This window comes from Aphelocoma coerulescens, assembly GCF_041296385.1.
Source record: "Aphelocoma coerulescens isolate FSJ_1873_10779 chromosome Z unlocalized genomic scaffold, UR_Acoe_1.0 ChrZ, whole genome shotgun sequence".
Taxonomy (NCBI): Eukaryota; Metazoa; Chordata; class Aves; order Passeriformes; family Corvidae; genus Aphelocoma; species Aphelocoma coerulescens.
In genome coordinates this window covers 34,791,469-34,814,017 of record NW_027184085.1, presented here as the reverse complement: position 1 = coordinate 34,814,017, position 22,549 = coordinate 34,791,469, and the positions used below count along the sequence as shown (strand labels likewise).

The window sequence follows — 22,549 nt, the reverse complement described above, 5'->3', positions numbered from 1 at the left end:
TCATGATAGTTCATACATTTTCAAACCTTCGGTATGAAGCATTTTGGTATGCTTCAGCAGTAGACATAGTAGCTCTATTACAGGACTTTGAGATTTCTTTTTAAATTTTATCCTGTTAAAAGCGTTTGACAAAGATAAAAATGTGTTTTCGTTTTTTTCCACAGGATACTATGGTGATGGTCTGAATGCTATCATTGTGTTCACGGCATGCTTCTTGCCAGACAGCAGTCGAACTGATTACAACTATGTCATGGAAAATCTTTTCCTGTGAGTGATATGCGAGCAATGTGACAGAGTCTTTTGAGTTAGTACTCATAATTATGCAGAGAGAGGTAACCTCTCTTTCCTTAAGAGGTAATTTTGGTTGTTAGAAGGGGAATGACAAGGAAAATAGCAGTTTTAGATAAACTCTCAGTGGAGTATTATTTTGGTATCCTTTACCTGCTCACCTTCCCAAATTAAGGTGTATTTATCAGGACCAAATCTGACGGTTAGTATCTCCGTAAATGTCAAGGAATGCAGTATCTTCAGCTTGTTGGGGCTGCAGTCTTTGCACTATTTCACTAGTGATTTCCAGGTCTTGCTGAAAACAATCAGCAGGGGCTTAGGCTGTTTTTCACTGTTGTTTATTATGTATTATCATGATGTGTCACTGAATGTATTTTTAATATCTGATATCTTGGGTTTAGGAGTCACATGGTCATTTTTTAACACTTGTTTTTTAAAAACAGGATAAATGGCAGTTGCTGACACAAGCAGCTCTAACTATGCTTCCTGATTCCAGCTGCTTCTGATTCAGCTAGAAGTGGCAGGGGCCAGTTGGGCAGGACACAAATTTGGCCACACAACCCCAAATTTTTCACAGGAGAATTATTCCTAATAGCAATTGGGGTGGCAGCCCAAAATTTTGAAGGCAGCTGAAGTGCCTTTACCTACTTCCACTTACAGCTGTTAAAAAATCAATCATTCCAGTGTTTTCTATGCTGAAACCCAGTAAGTAATTTCTAAAGCCAGCAGGAGACAGCTTTTGCCGTTTGCAGTTTACAAGGCACTGAGAGCACAGACCCACGTCTCCTTAATAGTCTGTGAAGATGCACTTCTTGGCAGCCAGTGTCTTTAACATTGTGTCTATATCTGAAAATAAGACTCAGTGTTTTAGTTTCTGGTCAGAACAACTGATACCATTTGCCTGGTAGAGCCTCTAAGAACTCAGTGTCATCTGCAGTAACTAATACACACAATGCCCAGTAATTTAGAAGAGAAGAAGGAATTACTACAGTGGTTTTAACTTGGTGAGTATGGAATAAAGCTGACTATTACCAGGACTGACATTCAGTAGTTGTTCTTTGTCTTCACCCAAGACCCTTGTTCAGATAGAGCTGGTGGTAAATGAACTTTGCAGAGAAAACCTTAAGAGCTTTTTCCACATGGCTTAAGGATATTGCCGAAGTCAATTTTGTAAGTCACTTTTTCTGGCTGTGAACTGCAGCTTATTTTAAGGCTTATAGACTGTTGGGTCTAAGACAACAAGAAAAGGGAGCTAGTTCACCCCATTCTTTCAGTTCTAGATCTCTTCATTGCATGGAAATAGAGGGAGTGCAACAGTTTACTAAATATACAGTAACTGATATATTTAAATATTTGCTAATTCTTTACTGCTGAATTACATAGGGGTCTGAAGAGACCTGCAAACTGCTGAATCTCTCTTCTTTTTTTATACAGCGTGTTTCTGATAGTATAGGAGCTACCTCTAGTTTCTTATTAACAACTGTCTTCAATTGCTCCTGAGTTTTGCTGCAGTTGCTTTCCCATCTGAATTCCTTTCACATTTCCTATTATCTTCTTCCTATTTGTTATACTGACTAATTTTGTAAACTTGAAGAGTTGGGTTTGGGTGAAAATGCTTGAAACAGCTTCTACAGCAGTTTTTGTAGATAATACAGAGCCACATTTAAAAATCTGCTATTTAATTTGTGGCTGCCTAAAAGTCAGATTAAAGCCAGTCCACAGATTAATTTTTTAAAAAATAATCTTAATTTGAAAAACTACACTTTGAAAACAAAACCAACACTTTGCCTTCAGAGTGAGTCAGTTTTTTTAGTCAATGAGAAAATTTCTGTCCGTCTTTTCAAATAATGAAGAAATTGCCATTATTACCAAAGAATAATAAATTACTAGATAGGTAAGGTTTGGAAGGGAGCTCAGCATCCTTAAAATGGCAAATGAGCTAATTCGACCTACATTGTGTAAGAGCTGTAGAATGCAAGTATGTGAGATTAGTGAGATCTGACTAAAAAACTAGCAAAGATTCCTTTTTGTCATAATAGGCCTCCTACTTCTCATGAGAAACATGTGTGATTTTTCTTACTATAACTGATTATTCATAATGGGCATAATTCCCTTTGGAGTTAATAAACAGACCTTTTTTCAGACTGTCTTGTTCCATAACTGAAAGACTTGTAGTGTTTTAATATGTACTTACACACTTCTGTATGTTTCAGTGTTTAAGTGCCTTTAAAGCACTAGATGTTGTGCCCTGTGGGAAGAGCTAATCTCATAACCTGTCAAATAGTAGCTTTGTTAAAGTAGCTATTAAATTTAAGTTTTATGCATCAGAATGCCCATGCAATGCCTTGCTTTCCTATTTCACTGTTAGACATAAGCCTTCACAAATGTCTGGCAAAAGCAGGGAATGCACAACTGCAAGATAAGAAAGATCAGTGAAATGCATTGAGGAAGTAGTGATTTAGATGGGATTTACCAAATGCATGAAACTAGTCTGGTTAATGGCTGCCTACCTTATGCCCAGGTAAAATACCACTCTCTGGTGTGAACTAGATTTCTTACAGTTCTTTTAAAGACATTGCATCCTAAGGAATTTAAGGGTCAGATTAGATTGTGAGGCATTCCCATACAACTCTGAAAGGGGCCATTATGCTTTGGGATAGAGGTGCCTTTTGTATCGAGTGCACTCAGGCATTTAGGTTTTTAAGGTGTGACTTTTGGTTTTTCATTCTAGTTTTTACATAGGCATGCCTTGAGGCTAGATAGTAGAGAGAACAGTTTGAACATTCCTGTGATGATCTGATCCCAAATGAGATGGGGACTGCTGAATAAACCATCTGCATAGATAGTCCCAAACAAGAATTTAAAACTATCCTCTTACTTGAATGAGTAGTGTGCTCTTCTAGGTAGGATGAATTTTGCCCCAAGAGCACTGTCTGATAATGAGTGTTGGGAGTGTTTTGCTCACAAAATGAAGTCATGTCCTGGAGTGCTCTGTCCCATCAGAAGTCAGGTTGATGGACAGGTTTTCTTAGACTTGAGTTTTTTTGTGTTTTGCAGTCACAGACTCGGCAGCAGTATTGTGAGGATTACTAGAATTACAAACAAGTATCTTCTGACACCTTTTATTTTTGCACTGAACAAACTTGATGATTAGAATAGTGAACAGAAGTTTCTCAAGAGTTAATTTCAGAAGTTGCTAGGACTTCACATGATGCTGCCATGTTCTCCCTTGCAAAGTCTCCTGATTTCAATACTTTCAAGAAAAAGCAAATTCACCAGTGATACTTGAAAACTCACTGTGAAACACTTGTTTTTGTAAGGAAACCACATACTTTTGAAGACATAGGTAAGACTGTGGTTTTCTAGTTATGTATCCACAGGTACCATGGTGATCAATGCTAAATGTTTGCTTTTGTTTAAAGGAAAAGAAAAGCCTGTGTTGTCATAAAGTGTTTAGTCTGCCTTAATTTATTCCTAGTAGCCTGATTTAGGTTGGGCTTAAGCAGATAATGTGCAGTATATGCTCACTGACATCTGTACTTTTATCAGATATGTAATCAGTACCTTAGAGCTGATGGTAGCTGAAGACTATATGATTGTCTACTTGAATGGAGCAACACCAAGAAGAAGAATGCCTGGATTGGGTTGGATGAAAAAATGTTACCAGATGATTGATCGGCGGTAAGTAATATATTCCTGTCTGATCCGCAGCTGTTATTTTAAACACTGTCCATTTCTGTAACTCACCTGTATGCCAGGGTTTACTGTATGAGATCTTTCTTTTATCTTTTGTGGTTTTTTTCTGTTTTTCTAAGAATTTTTTTTTTTTTTACTTAGATTACGGAAGAATTTGAAATCATTTATAATTGTTCATCCATCATGGTTTATCAGGACAATTCTGGCTGTGACACGACCTTTTATAAGGTATGTAATAAATGCCAGTGATTTTCTATGTCCCTAAGAATACATATGCACCCTAAATCATCAAACATGGCTGTTAATCTTTCACTGAATAGTGCTCATTTTATAGCTCATATTGGGATTTTGGAAGTTGAATTTCACCTTCCAAAGGTGAATGGGGGAAAAAAACATATTTATATGAGGATCTAGTTGCAGATGTCATAGACATGGTTTTGTAAACCTGTGTGTGTATGTAAAACTTGAAATACAGTTCCATAAAATAGTCTTTATTCGGAACCCAGATAAAAGGCATATAGAAAAGGGGACTGCATGTAAGATAATCACCTTATTTTAAAAATCCTGGCTACAGTTCTGGGTTTTTAAAATATCATTGCTGCTCATAATTCATACAAGAGGACTGCCTGCACCCTGAGGTTTTTGAATGCATTTGGTTTCAAAAAAGGTTTAATGCTGTCAAAAATAATGCTTTGATTAGTAAGACAATCAAAAAAAAGAAAAGGTTACCAACTTTAAAGACTTCACACTTACTGCAGAGGGAAGTATGCAGTTCAAATCCTGAGATCAGAGAAAGCAGACTGGAAGGTGTGAAAAAGAGTTGCTTCAGGCAGGAAAAGAATCATCATCTACAGAAGCCACGAAGAGAATGACATATGTCATGAGAGATCTCAGGGAGTTCTGCTCACAGACTGCGGGTGAAGACACTGGAGATGTCTTGTCACAGGGTGCTCTGTCCCGACAGGGTGACACTGGGATCGGGAAGCATGTGAGATGTCCCATTGCTGCCAAAGTGCAATAGGCAGAGTGTCATAATGGAGCTCCTTTCTAGATGTGGTATCTTTAAGACAAGTTGAAAGTAACAATTCAAAATACCAGAGTAACAGGGAAACAATGCTTGGAATTATCAACAGTAGTTATGAGGATTCACTGAGTTGCATTTTGATATCTGAGCTATTTCTGTTGCCATCTTATTTGCTCCCAGAAATGAGAGTTTGTTTTTTTCTTTTAAAGTCATGTCTGTTTCAGTTCATTAGTCATTTATTCAAAATGACCATACTAAGCAGCAGTGATTAGAAGTTTCTCATTAGCAAACAGGAGAAAATATTCACTCTAAATAGTTTGACAAAGCAGATTAGCAGTACTTAACTAGACACACTAGAGACCATCTCAGCCAACTAGACTGAGTCTTGGTGCAAGAAGAAAGTGAAGTGCAAATATAAGCTGAAAAAAGGTGGGCAGGACACATGACTAGTGTGACTTTTGTGGAGGATGACATGAGATATTTGGACCCGTACCAAGGACAGAAGAACATTATGAGTCCCATCCCAGCTGAGATGATGGACTGAACAGCAGAAATCAAAAACCTGAATGACAACAAAATTTTAAGGGGCAGTCAAGTCACTGAGGGCAGGCTATCCTCAATTCTACGTCAACTCTATTCTACCTCAAAAACTGGCAAGAAAATTCAGTGGAGTGTGGGACCCATCTTGACTGACAGACTATTGTCTGAATACACAGAATGAAAGAACTAGAGGTAACAGAGATAGATCTCGGATACTCTTTTAGGACCCTTATAGAAACTCCAAAAATTATTTGAGTTGTGTTAGGTAAGAAGTTAGATTTCTAATAAAGCAAGGGTCTGTGAAACATACTTGGCTTGTGATGAAAGTATTTAAATGGTGGAAAGTTACCATTATTGGAAGCATGCTTTCCCTAAAGTCTGAAAGAAACTATATCTGGCGTGCCCATACACTGACTCCCACATGAAGGAATTACTTAGAAATCAGTCACTGTAGTGGAATTAGTGGACCCAGAAGAATCCTTAGGAGCAAAAATTAGCCTGTGAAAGATTTTTTTAGTCCCTTCCCACCATCTTTAGAAGCTTATGATTGACTTGCAGCTTGCCAAGTTATTTTAGCTGGCAGTTCTGATGCTACAGACTATGATTAACATTTTGGATAAAATGCTAAGAATCTGTGTATTACCGTGCTTTGACTGGATAACTGTGAGTGATTCTTGTATCTAAAATGTGGCCATTGGTCTGATCCAGTGTGTGTGTGCCTAGTGATGCTAATCTGGTACAAATTACAGTGAATGAGCTTGAACAACTTCACATCACCTTTATGTATTCTGTTCCAGTTGTCTCAATTTATCTTATGGGGAAGATACGTATGTTGAGGGGAGGGCCAGTAACCTTCTGGTCAGAGCTCTTTCAGAAGCTTCCTATTGTCTGGCTGCATTCAGCAGCAGGTCAGCAGTAAATAGACAGAACATGTTCCGTTTTTCAAGACCGACACTTAACATATGTGGTCAATGTGAGCTTGCCACTACTACTGATGTTACAAGATGATGTAAATACAACTAGGGCTAAATTTGAAAATTGGCTTTATGAGCCAAATGAGAAAGATAGATTTATCATAACCTCACACTTACCAAATAACTTAGGTTAGACAAGTAAATAGCCTTATGTTTTAAGTGTGTTTTCTGAACAATTTAGCCTTAATTCCAAATGATCATTTTTCAAGCACAATAAATGAATGATATAGCACAGCAGGAATAAACAAGGTATTTCCTCATAAAAACAGACCCTGCAGTAAGAATAGACACAATCAGATCTATGCTCTTCTGAACAAATTATGAATTCAGTTTCATTGTGTTTGATTGAGAATTGGTGTAAAATAGAAATGCTAAGTCATCACAATCACTTGGTAACCATCACGATGATTATATCCATGCAAGTAATGCTTCCCATCTCTTTTTACATATAAGTAGTCTGTAAGGAATTTGATTGTTTTCCAAATTTTTATACATCTCCTTCAAACTGTCCATTGCATTTATATTCACTCAAGTTCACATGGGAACGCCCAGGTACCTTGCCTTCTAAGATGTTACAGCTGCCTCATACATCAGTGAAGTTGAGTCATTTATGGCCCACGAGTTATGTCAGGGATTAATGCCTTCAGGCTCTGTGTGAAAGTCCTGGTTCTTTCCCAGAGGGAAGTTTTCAGACTGAGCCATTAAGTAAGAGAGGATTGGCATGATAAAAAGCGCTATCCCACCTCACAGGGTTTGCCTCTCACCAGCCTTTTTCAGCTGTGGTAGGTGGATTTTTTGAGTCATTAATCATTTAACAGTCCAGTCTCTCAGTCTGTAATTGAAATATGAATATCCAAATACTTAATTATTTAACATATTTAATACATTTCTTCATTTGGTTTTAGTATGTCATAAAAGAGTGGGGGCAAAGTAATTTAATACCTTTTTTTCTGTGTTTCAGCTCTAAGTTCAGCAGTAAGATACAGTACATCAACACGTTGGCAGAACTTCGGGAGATGATTCCAATGGAGTATGTGCATATACCAGATAGTATTGTCAAGTAAGTGATGTACACTAAGCATGTACTTGTTCTAATGGAAACTATTTCCACAAACTAATAATAGTGTTACAGACTGTAAGAAAAACAGAAAGCACTTTCCTGATGTTCTTAAAAATTATCATGTGTTGTTCCACAAACATTTCACTGTCAAACTCAGAAGCAGGAGACCACTGTGTAAGAGAAACACAACACACAATAAATATTTACTTCTAGGGGAGTGGGAAAATAGTTTGGCCTTTCCTGAGGTATCATCTATGCCATATTTTTTCATAACTTTTACTACTATTTAAGTGAAAGTGGTTTTAAGTTTTATTCATGCAGGGCTTTGAACAGAAACATTAATTAAAAGATAGCCTGTTCAATACAAGACCAGTGAAATTCCATAGGTTTACTGTTCCTTACCTTGTCAATTTTCATGGTTAAATCCACAACCACTGAAAGACAGTTTCTCTGTTCTTGCTGCTTATGTGAAGAAGTTTTGTAAATGCAGGTATTTCTAAAGGAAAATATCTGTTAAAAATTTGTAGGAAGTTGATTGGCATTGCTCACCTCAACTGACATTTTTTCAGACCGGAAAACAATAAAATGAAATGGTATATCAGGACTGAAAACACAACTGAAAAAAAACCATGGTCTTCATGTAGTCATTATCAAAAAGATGTACAGTTCAGGATTTTTTTTTTTTTAATTGTTCTCTTTAGCAAATGTCCCAGGTATTGAACAGCCTGTTCTAGAAGGTAGTTTGGTGAGTAGATACATAAGTATGATTGTGTTTTCATTATGATTGGTCAGTGACAGCTTTTGAAGTTGTCACAGATCTCTTCAACCCAGGCAGGAGTTTTCACACCTGTTTCACAGTAGTAGTTAAGGCAATTTCCTTTGTCAGGCTGGTGGTGTAATTCCAGGGAGCAAGTGGGAAGCTCAGTTCTGGCAATGGCAGTCATGAAGACAGTATATTACAGTTGCAAAATCAGGGGTCACAGAGACTTTCACTCAATTTCATTTGCTGCTGTAACTTCTGTAGAGATGGAATGTTGCTAAGAATGTGGAGCAGAAGCCATTGGTCAACTGACAAAGAGATGTCCATAATGTTTTAACATCCCTAACAAATTTTCTTTTGATTCCTGTAAACATTTTGGTTTCTTATAGTTTCCTTTGTTAGAAACCTTACCGTGATACAGGGAGTTTCTGTCTGTTTCCTTGCTGTGTTTTACCGTTACACTGTGGCAGTACACACATCTATGTTATACACATTTTTTCTTCCCTGTAGAATTAAAAATGTTCAAAAAGTCCATTCACCTCTCAGACCAAAGGTGAAATATGATCATGGCACTAGTACCAAAGAAATGTTAGTAGTCAAAACTTCAAGAGTTTTAAGGCAATGCCTACTTCATGTCATCAGCAGCCAGATGAGAGATTATGAGTTTGCTGAAAAAAGACAGAACTGGAAAGATGACAGTTGTGCCCATCTGTGGCAAGCATTTCAAGATGTGATAACAAGATTTAGAGGCTGTGTGCATTCAAGGCATTTGTGAGGGGCTATTCCTGTACTATAGGGAGAAGAGCAGTGTTCAGCTCATAGCTTCACTTCTGGTGCAAATTGAGAGAGATTCCTGCAGAAAAATACAGTTAATCTTTTGGCTTCGTAATTTCTCCATTGCCAAGAACAAACATACCACCTATGGTCAAGAAAAATCCCACCTTTAGAAGTACATAGTGTTATGCCAGAATTTGGCTTGTGTCATTTTTTGGTAGTTTTTAGTGAAGTGGGATACAATATGCTTGTTGTACCATATGAACTTTTACGTCTTTTCTCTTCCTTCATCCACTCGTATCTTGTAAGGTATGATGAAGAGAAGTGTATTAAGAGAAGAATGAGGTAAAACTTGCTTTCTAGCCCAGTGCTGCTGCTCATAATGGAGTGAATCTGTGTGACAGCCTTTCACCTGCAGGCGACCTCAACAGCTGAATGAGAGAGGACTTGCAATGATGTGGAACCTTACTTTCCCCTTCAAGCTGTTGAGATCAGCCTCCCTTGCAAATAAAACTCACTGAACTGTAAATGTCCTTGACTTGGCCCAGGCTGCAGCTAGTTTAACATTATCTGATAGAGCAACTGAATGCTTTCAGCTCTGTCCACTGGGCATGCCTCAGACCCCTGCTGCTTCTCTGTCTCTGCCTCCAAATGAGCTAAATAAGGAGTTACAGATTTAAGGTGGGTTGAGCACAGGGATAAATGGTATCATACTGAAGTGAAGATCTTTAGGGTTAGCTCTAAATTATACTGGGTGCCTATTTTAAAAGCATGTACTGTATTTGTTCTTTGCTCTGCTATTGCTCTGCTTCACTCTTATGCTCTGCTTGCTTCTCTGTTTCTTCATATCAATAACTTTTACTCATGCAGACTGGATGAAGAGCTGAGGGAAGCTTCAGAAACAGCTAAGTAAGATAGCTTTCAGCTAGATGCTGGCATTATATTGTTTCACAGGAATAGCTTGAATGCAGTAGTACATTGTGTTTGGTACAACAGTCAGCTTGTAGTATCAATTACTGTGTCAGTTGCCCCATTTGTGAATTGACTTCCCCTCTCACTGCTTTTGTACTGCTGGGCCTCAGTAATAAATAATCATACCTTTACACTATAAAACATTTTTGCTGGTTTTTGATGATTGTTTCTGCAGTCATGGGAATGACTGAAATCACTTACATACTCAATTAAAATGGATCATTAAACATTTTCTACCCTTCACCTTTTATGTCAGATAATTCATACAGTTTTTAAGAGATAGTTCTTTCTACATTTTTTTTTTTTTACAGTTTACTTAATTAGGGTTAGCTAATATATCTCATTCTCAGTCAAGGTAGATACCTTAACCATAAATTCTTCTGTCTTTCCAGTGTTGGCTGGATAGGCCAGGGAATTAATACTTGATAATAATATTATACTGTCTATGGTTACTTAATAAATCAGTGGCAGGTGATGATCAGATGATTTAAACTGATAACTCTGTGCTTTGACTTGAGTATATTGAGGCAGTATGGTGTAGAGAACCAAAGAAATCCTTAAGAAGTACACAATTCTTGACTCACTGAGCAGAGCTTTAGAAAGTATCCAGTGCACTTTCCTCATGTGGGTATTGTACACAAAATTCCTGAGCAGGAGTCTGTGTCTGTTGGTTCTAGTTTAACATTCTCCCTTGCACTTTTTGTAACCAAAGATTTTGAGTTTTGAAATTTCTTTTCAGTCACCTTCCTTTTGCTTATGCACTTCAGGATTTTCATCTTACAGCTTTTTCTTTTTCCAAAACTTTTTCCAAAAGTTCCTTCTTTTGCAGTACACATTTTCCTTCAGTTCTTCTGAGGTTAGTTTCTAAAACATCCACACAGAAATATCTAAAATACTGGCCACTGCTTTTTGATTCTAGTAGTTAAGACTGCCTCAGAAGCAATAAATTCACATAAGTAGTTATCTGATACCACCTGACTATTTTGTTAGACAAAAAGGCCTACCCCGCCTTGAAATGCAGCTACTATCCCTTCTAGTCAAACGTTTTCAAATTCACTGTATATGTGACAATGAAAACTCAGTGCAAGAAAGCTGCTTTTTTTTTTACTCCATTTAAAATATTAGAGGCTGCAGTGTAACAAGTGAAAGGGGAACAAAATATTCATATGAGGCATCACTGATTATTGTTATTGTTGGATGTATGAGGTCACTGTAGTGCATTTCCCTTCTCCATATTAAAGAAATAGCTTAAAATTTTTTTTCTCAAACTAATGTGTGTTGTGGACACTAAGATCCCTACATTCCTAACAACAACAACATTTCTGTGTTTGTGCTGTCAAAGATACTCACTACAGTTGGTTATTACATCCCCAAATTTTATGTTGTATTTTAAAAGAGAAAGAAATAAACACAGAAAAAATGTTTACTCATCTTTTTCCTTGTATCCAGAACTAGCTGCCTCTCAAATGATCCAGAAATGGCTTCAGTGGAGCAGGAGTAAGAATTTATGCCTAATACTGTCATTACATTTTAACATTATTTTACAACCATGCTGCTAGGAACTGAGGCTGGGTAGACTCCTTAAAGCTTTTTTGAGGCCTAAATACTTTTATGGTAATATTCAGGAACAACATATACAGGCAGAAAAAGCATTGAAGCTTTAGTATCTTTATATTTTATATAATTTATGTATGTGTTATATACTGAAGATTTGTTATATTCGTGTTGCACTGTGAAGTGTGTTTGAAGTGTCCTTAACCATTTCCAAGCAGAGAGAGATATAATTGTTAGCCGGAGAATATTCAGGTTAAGTATGTTAAAAACAGATAGCAAAAGTGCATCATGATCACAGTGAAGATGGTCCCACGCATTATCCTCAGTTTTAAACTTGTTGTTCTCATTCAAAGATTAAAAAGTCTTACATTTTACTTTGATTTCTGGGCCATACTCTTGACATGTGCCGTCTCTTTGCTTTTCTGCTTCTCAGCTTCTTCCATAATTATTTTCCTGATTAAATCTCAAGCGTCTTTACGTCTTTTCCTTTCAAAGATAGACTGGTTCCCTTGGAAATGGGAATGTGTCAGTCCTCTGGTATGCTGTTGCTCTGTCTGATACCATAACTGAAGCATGAAAATAGAAACCTGAAATAGAAGCACTGCTCTTCCTGTTCATCCGTGAGAGTGTTGGTGGGTGCGGTGTGTCACACAAGCACACAATGACAGTTCATTGCTAGGACAGCATGTCAGGAGAACCAGCCATTGCAGCAGAGTGTGCGTATGGCAGAGGGATTGAGAAGTTTGCTGTCCCTACCCATGTCTTGGTTTGAAAGACAGGTATCTGCCAAGGAAGGCAGGAGTCTCCTTTGGAATGGAAGAAAAAAAATTGCAACCCCCTTCCCTCCGAGTTACTATAATTTTGAAATTAGGGGGCTTTCAGGCAAAGATATGAGGAACAGGAATAACAGTTCTTTACTATTATATATCTGTATGTGTATAACCAGTCAAACAAACACCAATAACTCTGGCAGTAACAGCAAACACAAACCCAGTCCCGGCCTTCTGGGCTGTCGGGCCCTTTCCCCTCGGGTGCAGTTCCGCTCGCAGCCGGCAGGGGCGCTGGCGGCTCCCGGTGAGCAGGGCAGGTGCGATGGTTCCCCCGCGGCTGCAGGGGGCGCTCCGGAGCGAGCTCGGGGAGCACGCGGCACCGGGGCCCTGGGATCCCGGGGAGGGATGGGACAAAGGCTTCACAAACCCCTGGGCAGCTGATCCCGGTGTCTGGCCGGACCCTCGGGAACAGCAGGCTGGAACAGCAGGGACAAGCACAAATCCCAGGTGGCAGACGAGATGTATCGAACTGCGGAGCTGCAGCAGAACCCCCGGAGGTCTCGGCAGGCAGGGTGTGCAGGGCTACAGAGTAGCAAAGGCTCAAAGCAGCGGCAGAGGCAGGGCGGCCACAGCCCGGCTCCCAGTGGGGCAGGGAAAGATGGACTTAGGAATTCCAGGGTCTCTCCGGTAGAAGGAAGGCAGCCAAAGAAGCAGCCTCTCTCTCCGTCCAAATGCCAGGAACTGGCTGCCCACAAACCCAGGTGAAAGAGATGCACCCCTCCCTCTGTGGCCAGGTCCTTTGTTTTTCTCAAGAACCCAGTAATTTGTCCCCCTGGCAACATGTATGGGGAAAATTCCTTTAAGAGAAGAAGAAAACAGGAGGAGAACTAAATCCCCAACAACCCATCTGATGGGTGTGTAGAAAAACGCTGTTGTCTTGATGCCTTGGGTTTTAACTTTCATATTTTTCAAATCCTGTACTGCCTTGTGTGTAACTCTGAAGTTTCTTGTGGCCTGTTAGCTGCTGCTCTCTCATGGTAGGTAGACATAACAAAGCCTCTCCAGGCCTGTTCTCCAAGGACACTCAGACTGTCCTAGGCCCAAAAAGTATAAACCAAAAGCCTCTAAAAGCAGGGGCAAGCTTAGGGAAGCTACATCATTAACTGAAGCTTTAATTGGAGAATTAGCCCTGATATGTAAATGAACCAAACTTAATAAAAGTGTGAAGAACTCGTGACCTGTCGTCCATCTTGGGGTCCATTTTGGCAGTAGCCTCTGGACTCCCCAGGGTGTACCTTTGAAGGCCCTTCAAATAAATACCTACCTTTATTCCCTTAGTCCTGTCTATGGTTTTTAGGCGGCCACTTCAGGCATCAGTCCCACACTGGAATATTGTACAGGAAATATCATACAGTAAACCTGAATCCTCAGCAAAAGATTCCATTAATAACATGAGTATTAATAAATAATTAGAAGTATATGTAGCAAAAAGTTACATAAATAATTTGGAGCTTTGGTTTTTACTTCTTAAAATATAAAACAGTACTCTAATAAGCTGTCACGCTGTCATACCTCATATACAGGTTAGAATCATAAAAGTAAAATCCTGATTCCTGAACCAGTTGACATTATACCTCATCTTTTTCTTTCCTCAGACACTTTTATTCTATAATGAGTCAATATGAGAACTGTTTTTCAAAGTATAAGAACAAAAAATGACAAGTTAAAGACTTTGCTAATGATTTTGACCTTTTTTGGCTTGAGCAACTTTCCTGTTTTTCTCAAAAGATAAGCTGGGCAGCAAAAAGCAATATGAGAAGAGAATTTGCATTTATCTTAAATAAATATAGTTAAAGCCAAATAATGGTAATTCATGGCATTTATTTTCCCTGCATAAGTATGACTCTGTCTTCAGAAGTGGCAATAATCTTCCTGTGATCATATCCCTCATTTCTTGTGTAATTTCTTCAGGAAATAGGATCCTGTGTAAATCCCTTCACTCTGAGAACAGCAGTTTTACACAGACTTTTGTTCTGTATCCTTTCTGCTGAAACGCCTCTGGAGTCTGCCCAGCTCTTAGTTTGTTTGTGTTGTCTCTTTCATACTGTTCCAAAGGCTTTTGTGTATTGTCATGCTCCCTTGTGTTCTATTTTGTTCAACTCCTTGCACTTCTTCTTGACTTTAAAAAAAATTATTAAATAATTCACAGTGAAAGAGCCATTGTGTAACAGTTCATAAATATTGAGGAAACTTTATGTATTCTTTAAGGAAGATTGTATCTTGAGGCAACATTTATGAAGCAACTTCTTACTCTAAAGAATACTTCTGAAGTTTACTTCTGTTTATTTCAGATTGGAATTGCTGAAAAAGTAGTTGTTAATTTCAATAAAACAGTAACAGAACTTAATAAGGTGTGTACTTCCATAGATGGGATATGTGTAAGTTATTTCACGCTACTGCGTTGAAGTAAGTGAGAGATAAGGATACTCAATGCTTTTTGGGAGCTCAGGATTGGGTAAATGACTAGCCATGTGTTTTCACACACTGATTAACTTGATGTTGTTGTTCTTTGTCATTTTGTCTTTAATAAATAGCATGGACATGACCCTGAAATAAGAAGCATCGTTGCCAGGCATTTGAAGAAGAGGTTTCACATGGATTTTCATCACCCAGACAATCACAACCATGCTGTACAATGAGTGATGTGGTCAATTGTGTTTGGTTCATAAGTTTTCCCTGTCATTCAGCAATTCAAGAAGACCAAAAGGGCCAGTCCTATTGCCATGGGACAGCAGAATTTTTGGGCCTGGTTATTTTTGTTGTTTTCAGAAACAGTTTTCATTAGGAAAGCTATATCATCTAGCATTGGTTTCTATGTGTGTGTGCCATTTCTTTTTAAAAGGATACCATTTTACCAACAGTGTGCCTCATGAATAGGTCAATGAGGATGGGGATTTTTTCATTTTTGTCTTCAGCATGTTAATGTTTATGCATAGCTGAACATGATAGTTATTGTTACAATATGTGTAAGTTTGCTTGTGTCACAGAGCAGCAGCAACTTTATTGTTTAAAAATAATTTTAGAAAGTATGCAGGACTTTTTTGAATTTGACAGGCCATGTTGGATCAGGCTTTGGGCAGCATGTCTAGTGAAAGGTGTCCTTGCACAAGGCAAAAGGGCTGGACCTAGATGATCCTTGAGACCCCTTCCAGCTGAAAGAATTCATGCTTTCATGAACTTCTGTTTCTTGCTGTCTGAAAAGTCTTTCCATCTTCATTAAATGATTTTTTTATTTGGTCAGAGAAAAGTGTGATATACTAAAAGATAATTATTAGTCATCAAACAGACTTCCAAGAGGATGAATGAGTAACTGAAATTTTATTTTACGAATTGAGTTTAGTATCTTTATTTTAGGGATAATTTCCTGGAAGCAGCTAATCCTGTAAATGATTGTCATATATTCTAAAATTCTTGGAGCATTAATTTATTGTTTCTTTCTAAGTCTTTTTCTTTAAAAACATTTTTTTAAAGTTATGAGTCTTCAGATGACATACTGTCTCCAATTGTAAAGGCTATTAATTTTCTGAATGTGAGTCAGATATTCTTTCCTACTAACAGCTGAGAGGTGGGAGTCATACTCATTTGTTAGGAATATATGTTAAAATATTGTTCAGAGAGTTTCTGTTAGATAAAAAAAATAAGTCTTACAATGGTGTTTGTTGTCTGTGTCACAGAACACAGCAGTAAAAACACAAAAGTGAAAAAACCCTAAGCATCTGTTGTTTGCTGCTGTCCTGTTTATTGCCACAAAAGACACTACTGTAAGTCCTACTCCTTACTGGGAAATAGCTTCAGTTTCTCAGATTATGCTTTTGCAGGAGTGTGCAAAGTAATTATTGAGTGAATTCTGTATGATTTTAGAAGACAAGAGTCAAGAATATGACAAACGTTTTCTCTTACCCTAATGAACACACATATGCACTTTCCAAACCTGCTGACTAACCTGCCTTTTGGGAAGTCCTAATGGAAGTCATATTATTACATACTCTTTGAAATACTCTTTTTTTCACAAGGTTCTTACATGCCCTAGAATTACATCTGTGGATTCTTTACTTTGTAAAGAAATCCTTAGACATAACAATTCAAGATAAATGCACCTTTTAAGTATGGTCTAACTCTAGTCCTGCTTTGAGTTCAAAATTATTAATGGAACAGAAAACAAGCAAAATATTTATTGGGGCATAAAGTTTAAGCAGAGGCAGTATAGCATGAGCATTCATTTTTTCAGCAGGATCTAAACTGAAAGTTCTGTTCTGTCCTTCGATGTTTTTGTTCTGTGGTTCACACACTTCCAGCTCTGTCAGTTTCTGTTTTGTATTTGCAAGGTAGTCTGCAAGCAATGAAGCAAGCATCTGTCATTGTGTGCATAGTTGTTCAGCTACTGTAACAAAGATTGACAAAATTGTCAGAAAGGCAAAAGAGTGCTTTCTTATTGGCCAGCATGAAAACTGAAATATGTGCCCTCTGCAGTCCTTGCTCTGTGCTGGTGTCTCTGTCATACTTGCTAGTCTGCTGTATCACATCTTTCTGTCAGTTCCTGAAAATTTTCACAGAGGAAGGGCCTAATCCTGCTGACCATTGTTGCTGCTCTGTAACCTTGTCCTAAACTAGGGTCTGGTAGTTTCCACCTTTTCTCAGATATTTGAATCCTGGCTTGTGTCTGCCTTATAAAAGTGCTGTCACTTAGTATATTGGGGATAATGTTTTATGTACAGATTAATATTTGTATTCACTTCCAGATGCTAATTAAGCTTCATTAAGATCTAAACTATTAAAAGCATTTAGTAGCATGAAGTTGCATCTTTTGTAGACTTGTAGTTTAAGCCTCCTAGGACAAGCCACGTGACTGGTGTTATGCAATAGATGAGAAAAGTTTCCACTTGAGAAGTTCACCACAAGGCGGAGGTTCAGCACAAATCTTCATTCACTGTTTGAGACCTAAGTGGGGTATAAGAGATTTGTGATTTTAGTGGTGGATGTCAGCTCAGAGTTGAATTTAATTCTATTTGCTTCGTGTGAAATTACTAAACAGCAAAGTTATACATTAATTAATATTAGTGTGGACAGAATAATGGTGGCAGCTTGAGATGGAAGGAATTTGTTTAAGCCAAATGTCACATTAAAATAAAATGGGGCATCGATGTGATGGTTAAAAAATTATTGCAAGACCAAAGTGTGGTTATCTTTGCTTATTAATATATTTTGGAAAGTTTTTTAATGTTATGATATAGCAATTCTATATAAACAATAACGTATCAATATTACTAAATCAGTAGTTTGTTGAAAGAGAAATACAGTACGTATAATTGCACAGATACAAGCTTTTATATATGGATTTTTTCTACTGTGTATCAGAGTGCTGAGGTCAAATATAAATTTATAGTTGCAATTTTTTTTGTTAAAATACCTATGCTGATTTAAATTATAGATTAAGCAATACAAGGATATCTAATATCATTGTATGGATATATATACACCTATGAATCAGAAATAAAGAATTGCAACCCACCACTGGAAATATTTCCTTTCAGCTCCAAATTGTGGGGTTTTTTGTTCCCTGGGTGCATGGAAACACTTGACTGGTTCAGGTCAGTTCTTTGCACAGTTACAAATATTTTGTTTTACTTTCCATTCCCTGTCCGTCTTTCTGAAAACTGAAATGGAGTTAATTTTGTTTCTTATTATATTATTCCCCATCTACCTTTATTAAAATCGTGGTTTTGTTGATACTAGCAGTATTGTTCCTGAAAGAAAGCAGCTCTTTAAATTGCTTTCTAATTTGTGTCCATGCTATTATGTGAAGATCAAATGCACAGATAGTCCATCTCATACGTCAAAAAGGCAAAAGCTACAGGGCAGAAAGAGATTGACTGTGAAACCACCCTTTGCAGATTAACAGCCTGAAGGAATGGGTCAAATCTGGTGGACAGGGAGTCCTCTGACCTGCCTGGTACCTTGTGCCCACATCCCAGTCTACGTCTGTGTCAGATGGGCCAATTATACTGCCACCACTTCAAGTAAACCTGGCTGACTTTTGGAGCTATCCTGAGCATTGGCCAGTGAGGCACCAAATACAAGATTAAAGGGGATAAACTGTGGCTTCTTAATTGCCACCCACCTGCAAGCAGCTTGATGAGTGCTCCTAGACCCTTTCAGAGTCAAAGAAGTTGAATTAAAAAACCTTTCATGCTTGTTGAAAATAGGTTTCTTGACTTCTGATAGGTTTGGAGATTTAACAGATGTTTACCAAGTTATCAGTTTAAGTGTTAGAAGTGACCCTCAGTTTCCTACTAGTGCCACTCGTGGGAATTAACGACAGGTCAGACTTTGTTAGCTGTGCAGCCATATTTATTTATTTCTGGAAACAAGAGGGGTGTCCCTGTATTGCCTGGCACAGATTAAGCCAATTGAGCAAGCATCAGGAGATGAGCAGTTTTACTTCTCATTCACTGTCCCTTTCCTTGGGTCGTGCAACCCCTCTGGCACCCTGTTTCCATTGCAAAGTACAGACATTACATGCAGACAGGGTGCGACAATTATCTGCTATCCTCAGGGGCAGACCAGAGAATGGCGCTGTGAGGTTAAAATATCAGCTGTTCCTGTTTGCACTGATATGGTTTACAGTTCTGTAGTCTTTGCCTGACAAAAGGTCAACTGCTACAACTTCTCCCAAAAGATTACTTTGCAAAGGGACTGAAGTCTCTTTAAAAATTATGTGCTTGGTCCTTAAACTTATTTTTCCTAGAAACATTCACCCATTTCAGAAAAAGTGGTCACTTACTGCTCACACAGTGTGAATTCTCTCAGCAGTCCTAGTGACTCTCTTGATTTGTCCATTCAGCCCAAGCAGCAGAATTGACTGGGCTGAGCTCTGCCTAATTTGAGAACCTGAAAGGAGCCACAGCCTAAGCTTGCCACCATTTTTTATTATTCCTTGTTGTTTTTAAATGCCTTGAGGGGCATACCAACAGACCCTTGTGCCTGTCCTAACACTATGCTACTGACCTATGAACAGTCTTGGGAGTAAATACTGACTGCAGAGAATGGGTTTCTGTTGTGTTTGAGTTGACCAGCTGTGACCTCTGTGGTGGGCTGCTGCAGAAAGAAAAAGTGCAGTGTCTCTCATGCAGTATCTAGTCTGTCAGAAAAACTGTTGAACTCTAAGATTGTCAAGCCACGCTGTTCAAAGGAGTTAAATTTATTCCTTTATTTCACTTCTCAGTATTAACTGTTTAGCCAAGTCACAACTTACTGTTAAAATAGAATCAGTTAAAAGAAAATTCAAATCAGCCATGTCAAAACCTTATCTTCTTGTCTCTATTATGTATTTCAATAGGCAGCAAGCAAAGCACCCTCCAGCAATGTAGGAAAATGATCCACAGAGTACTTCCCATGCTGCTCCCTGAGGCCTGGTATGTAAAGCAGGCTCCCTCCATGAGAGGGTGACTCAAAATGAAGTGCTGGCTTTCTAGGACAGACCTGTATTAAGCCATCAAGACTATAAAACTTCATCTCTGTCTTCATCCCTTTGAAGTATGAGTAATGTTGCCTTAAACAGTCAACAGAAAGAACACAGAGAATATTAATGTGAGATTTGGCCTTTATGATGTAAAAAGAAAGGATAAGGAACACAGCTAAAATTATCAGTCAGAGAAAGTAAAACTAGGGGAAGGAAGGACAGGTCAGGGAAATGACTGGGGAAGGTAGGGTTACAGGCATCTTTCTGCTTGAGGCTCCAGCCTCCTTCCAAATTCTGATTCTCCTTGGGGAGAGCTTCTGAAACATAGCAGGCCTGTTTACCTGGAGGCTTTACTTGAAAGAAGCACAAGTGAGCTCTGTTCCAAATGTTCTTTTTTCCTCTTATTTAAAGAAATTATGGAATCCCTGGAGATAAGTGGCTTAATCTGGTGTTCACTCAGTTTAGAATAAAACCCACTCAGCCCTTACATAGACAGCACAGGGGAGAAAGCAGAAGAAATGGGATATGTTGCATCAATTGAGAAAATGAAATTTTGTACATTTCTTAGTGACTTGCACAGAATAAGCATGAGTCAGAAGATGTCATAAGTGTGAATTAGGAAGCAAATTAAATGCAGAAAGGAAAGAGCAAGATGCAATAGGGGGGCATATGGAACACGGTGTTTCATAGTGGAAAATAGCTGCAGGAGAGAAATGACAGAATAGGAGATAGACTATGGAGACCAGAAATGCGACGTGAAGTAAAAAAAGCTTATCGCCTCAGGAGAGAACTGTTGTATTACTTGATGGATCAATAGCAGTGCTCAGAGGAGAAGCTGCCATCTCCTGAAGGTGTCTCAGTGATATATGATGGTATAGATTTATACAGCAATAAAAGACCTTAGGTTATCTATTGACTGACTTCGTACTGCATTACCACTGGAACAGGAAAGAAAATCAGTATGGTGAAACCAAGTGAATTGAACACTGCGGATTTTGGGATCAAGCAGCAAAATTAGTAGGCCTTGCTGATCCACTAAAGCTGGTCTGATACTCTTTAAGTAGAAGAATTGGCTTTGGTGGAGTTCCATCACTGATACGATCATACTTACTGAACAGATGAACCCAGAACCTGGTCCACCAATAAGGTTACACTATCCAGGTGGTCACTGTACTCCCAGGAGGAAAGATTTGTAGATACTGGATGCTGCTGTTTTCTCTGGAATCAATTTTCTTTGGAAAAATTTCCTTTCAAATAGCATTTTGTTTAGTTTTCAGTAATTGGAGATTTGGAATCTCTATTCTGTCTGGTAGGCTGTGACACACAGTAACTGTGAGAAGTGTCCCTTGTTCACAGCTCCCATTAGAAGGAGAGCTTTCTGCTTTTCTTGCCATCTCACAGATGCTGTGAATTATTGTGAGTCCTTCCACAGCTCGCTCACTCCCCACAGCTGGATTTGGAAGGGTGAAAGTGACAAAACTTGTAGGCTGAGATACAGACAGTAGGTAAAGCAAAAGCTGTGCACACAAGCAAAGCAAAACAAGGAATTTGTTCATTACTTCCTGTAGGAAGGCTGGGGTTCAGCCATCACCAGGACAGCAGAGGCCCATCACATGTAACAGAGACTTGGAAAGACAAAAACTATGAACACACCCCTTCCCTCTTCTCCCCAGCTCTGCGTGCTGAGCATTGATGCCTTATGGTCAGGTCGTGATACCCCTTTGGTTAGTTGGGTTCAGCTGTTCCAGCTGTGTCCCCTCCCAATTCCTTGAGCATTCCCAGTTGCTGGTGGGGTGGGTGGAGGAGCAGAAAGTGCCTTGACTCTGTGTAAGCCTGCCTAGCAGTAACTAAAAAAAAATTACCAAGAGGGTGGTGAGGCACTGGAACAGGTTGCCCAGAGAAGTTGTGGATGCCCATCCCTGGTTAAGGCCGGATTGGATGGGGCTTTGAGCACCCTGGTCCAGTGGAAGGTGTCCCTGTCCATGGCAGGTGAGTTGGAACTAGATGATCTTTAAATTCCCTTCCAACTCAGGCCGTCCTGCGGTTCTGTGATTTGCGTGCTATCAACACTGTTTTGGCCACAAATCCAAACAGAACCATACAAGTTACTATGAAGAAAATTAACTTGTATCCCAGCCAAAACCAGTATACAAGATCAAAACCAGGCTGCTGCTAACTTTGGCCTGCTAAACCTGAAGTCAGGCATCTTTAGCTTAAAATGTTGTGCCTTAAACAGAGCAGTGGTCAGCTAGACACTGGTCTAAATGCTATTGGTGGCATTTTCACGGGAGGATTGTCAAGCAGGTTCAGTACGTGCTGTGGAGTACTTCCTCAGTTGCCAGAATATGAAGTGAGTAAAAATGCATGAGACTAGTGATGTGAACGCACAGAAACAATGTTGTCACCAATTTTGTTAACTTATTTGCCAGATCTAACAAGTTGTGGGGGAAAAAAAAAAGCACTCTATTGTGCTAAATCAGACAGGGACAAAGCAGGGTAAAGTCCCCTCAGAATTACCCTTCTGAGGCTGTCTATACACCCTTTGCATTTTCCAGCTGCTGCACTTTCTGCAAAGCTGATGCTCTATTTTCCTCTCATGTGAGCAGAAACAGCCCAGG

The 22,549-nt window shown here is 38.8% G+C and overlaps 1 protein-coding gene across 6 annotated transcripts in view; it reads left to right on the top strand.

Annotated features, from left to right (window-relative positions):
• The window catches only part of PRUNE2 (prune homolog 2 with BCH domain), a 137,357-nt gene extending 119,363 nt beyond the window's left edge, over positions 1–17,994 (top strand). For 3 of the 6 annotated variants that reach the window (XM_069000932.1, XM_069000931.1, XM_069000935.1), the window contains 7 exons: positions 165–267; positions 3,838–3,969; positions 4,126–4,212; positions 7,484–7,582; positions 9,426–9,461; positions 11,538–11,585; positions 15,007–17,994. In XM_069000932.1, coding sequence (XP_068857033.1) covers positions 165–267; positions 3,838–3,969; positions 4,126–4,212; positions 7,484–7,582; positions 9,426–9,461; positions 11,538–11,585; positions 15,007–15,028 — 527 coding nt within the window. In that variant the 3' untranslated portion in view covers positions 15,029–17,994. Of the gene's footprint in view, positions 1–164; positions 268–3,837; positions 3,970–4,125; positions 4,213–7,483; positions 7,583–9,425; positions 9,462–9,986; positions 10,026–11,537; positions 11,586–15,006 lie in introns of all 6 variants that reach the window. The other 3 variants (XM_069000937.1, XM_069000933.1, XM_069000934.1) reach the window with 3 other exon arrangements.
• The last annotated feature ends 4,555 nt before the right edge of the window (positions 17,995–22,549 follow it).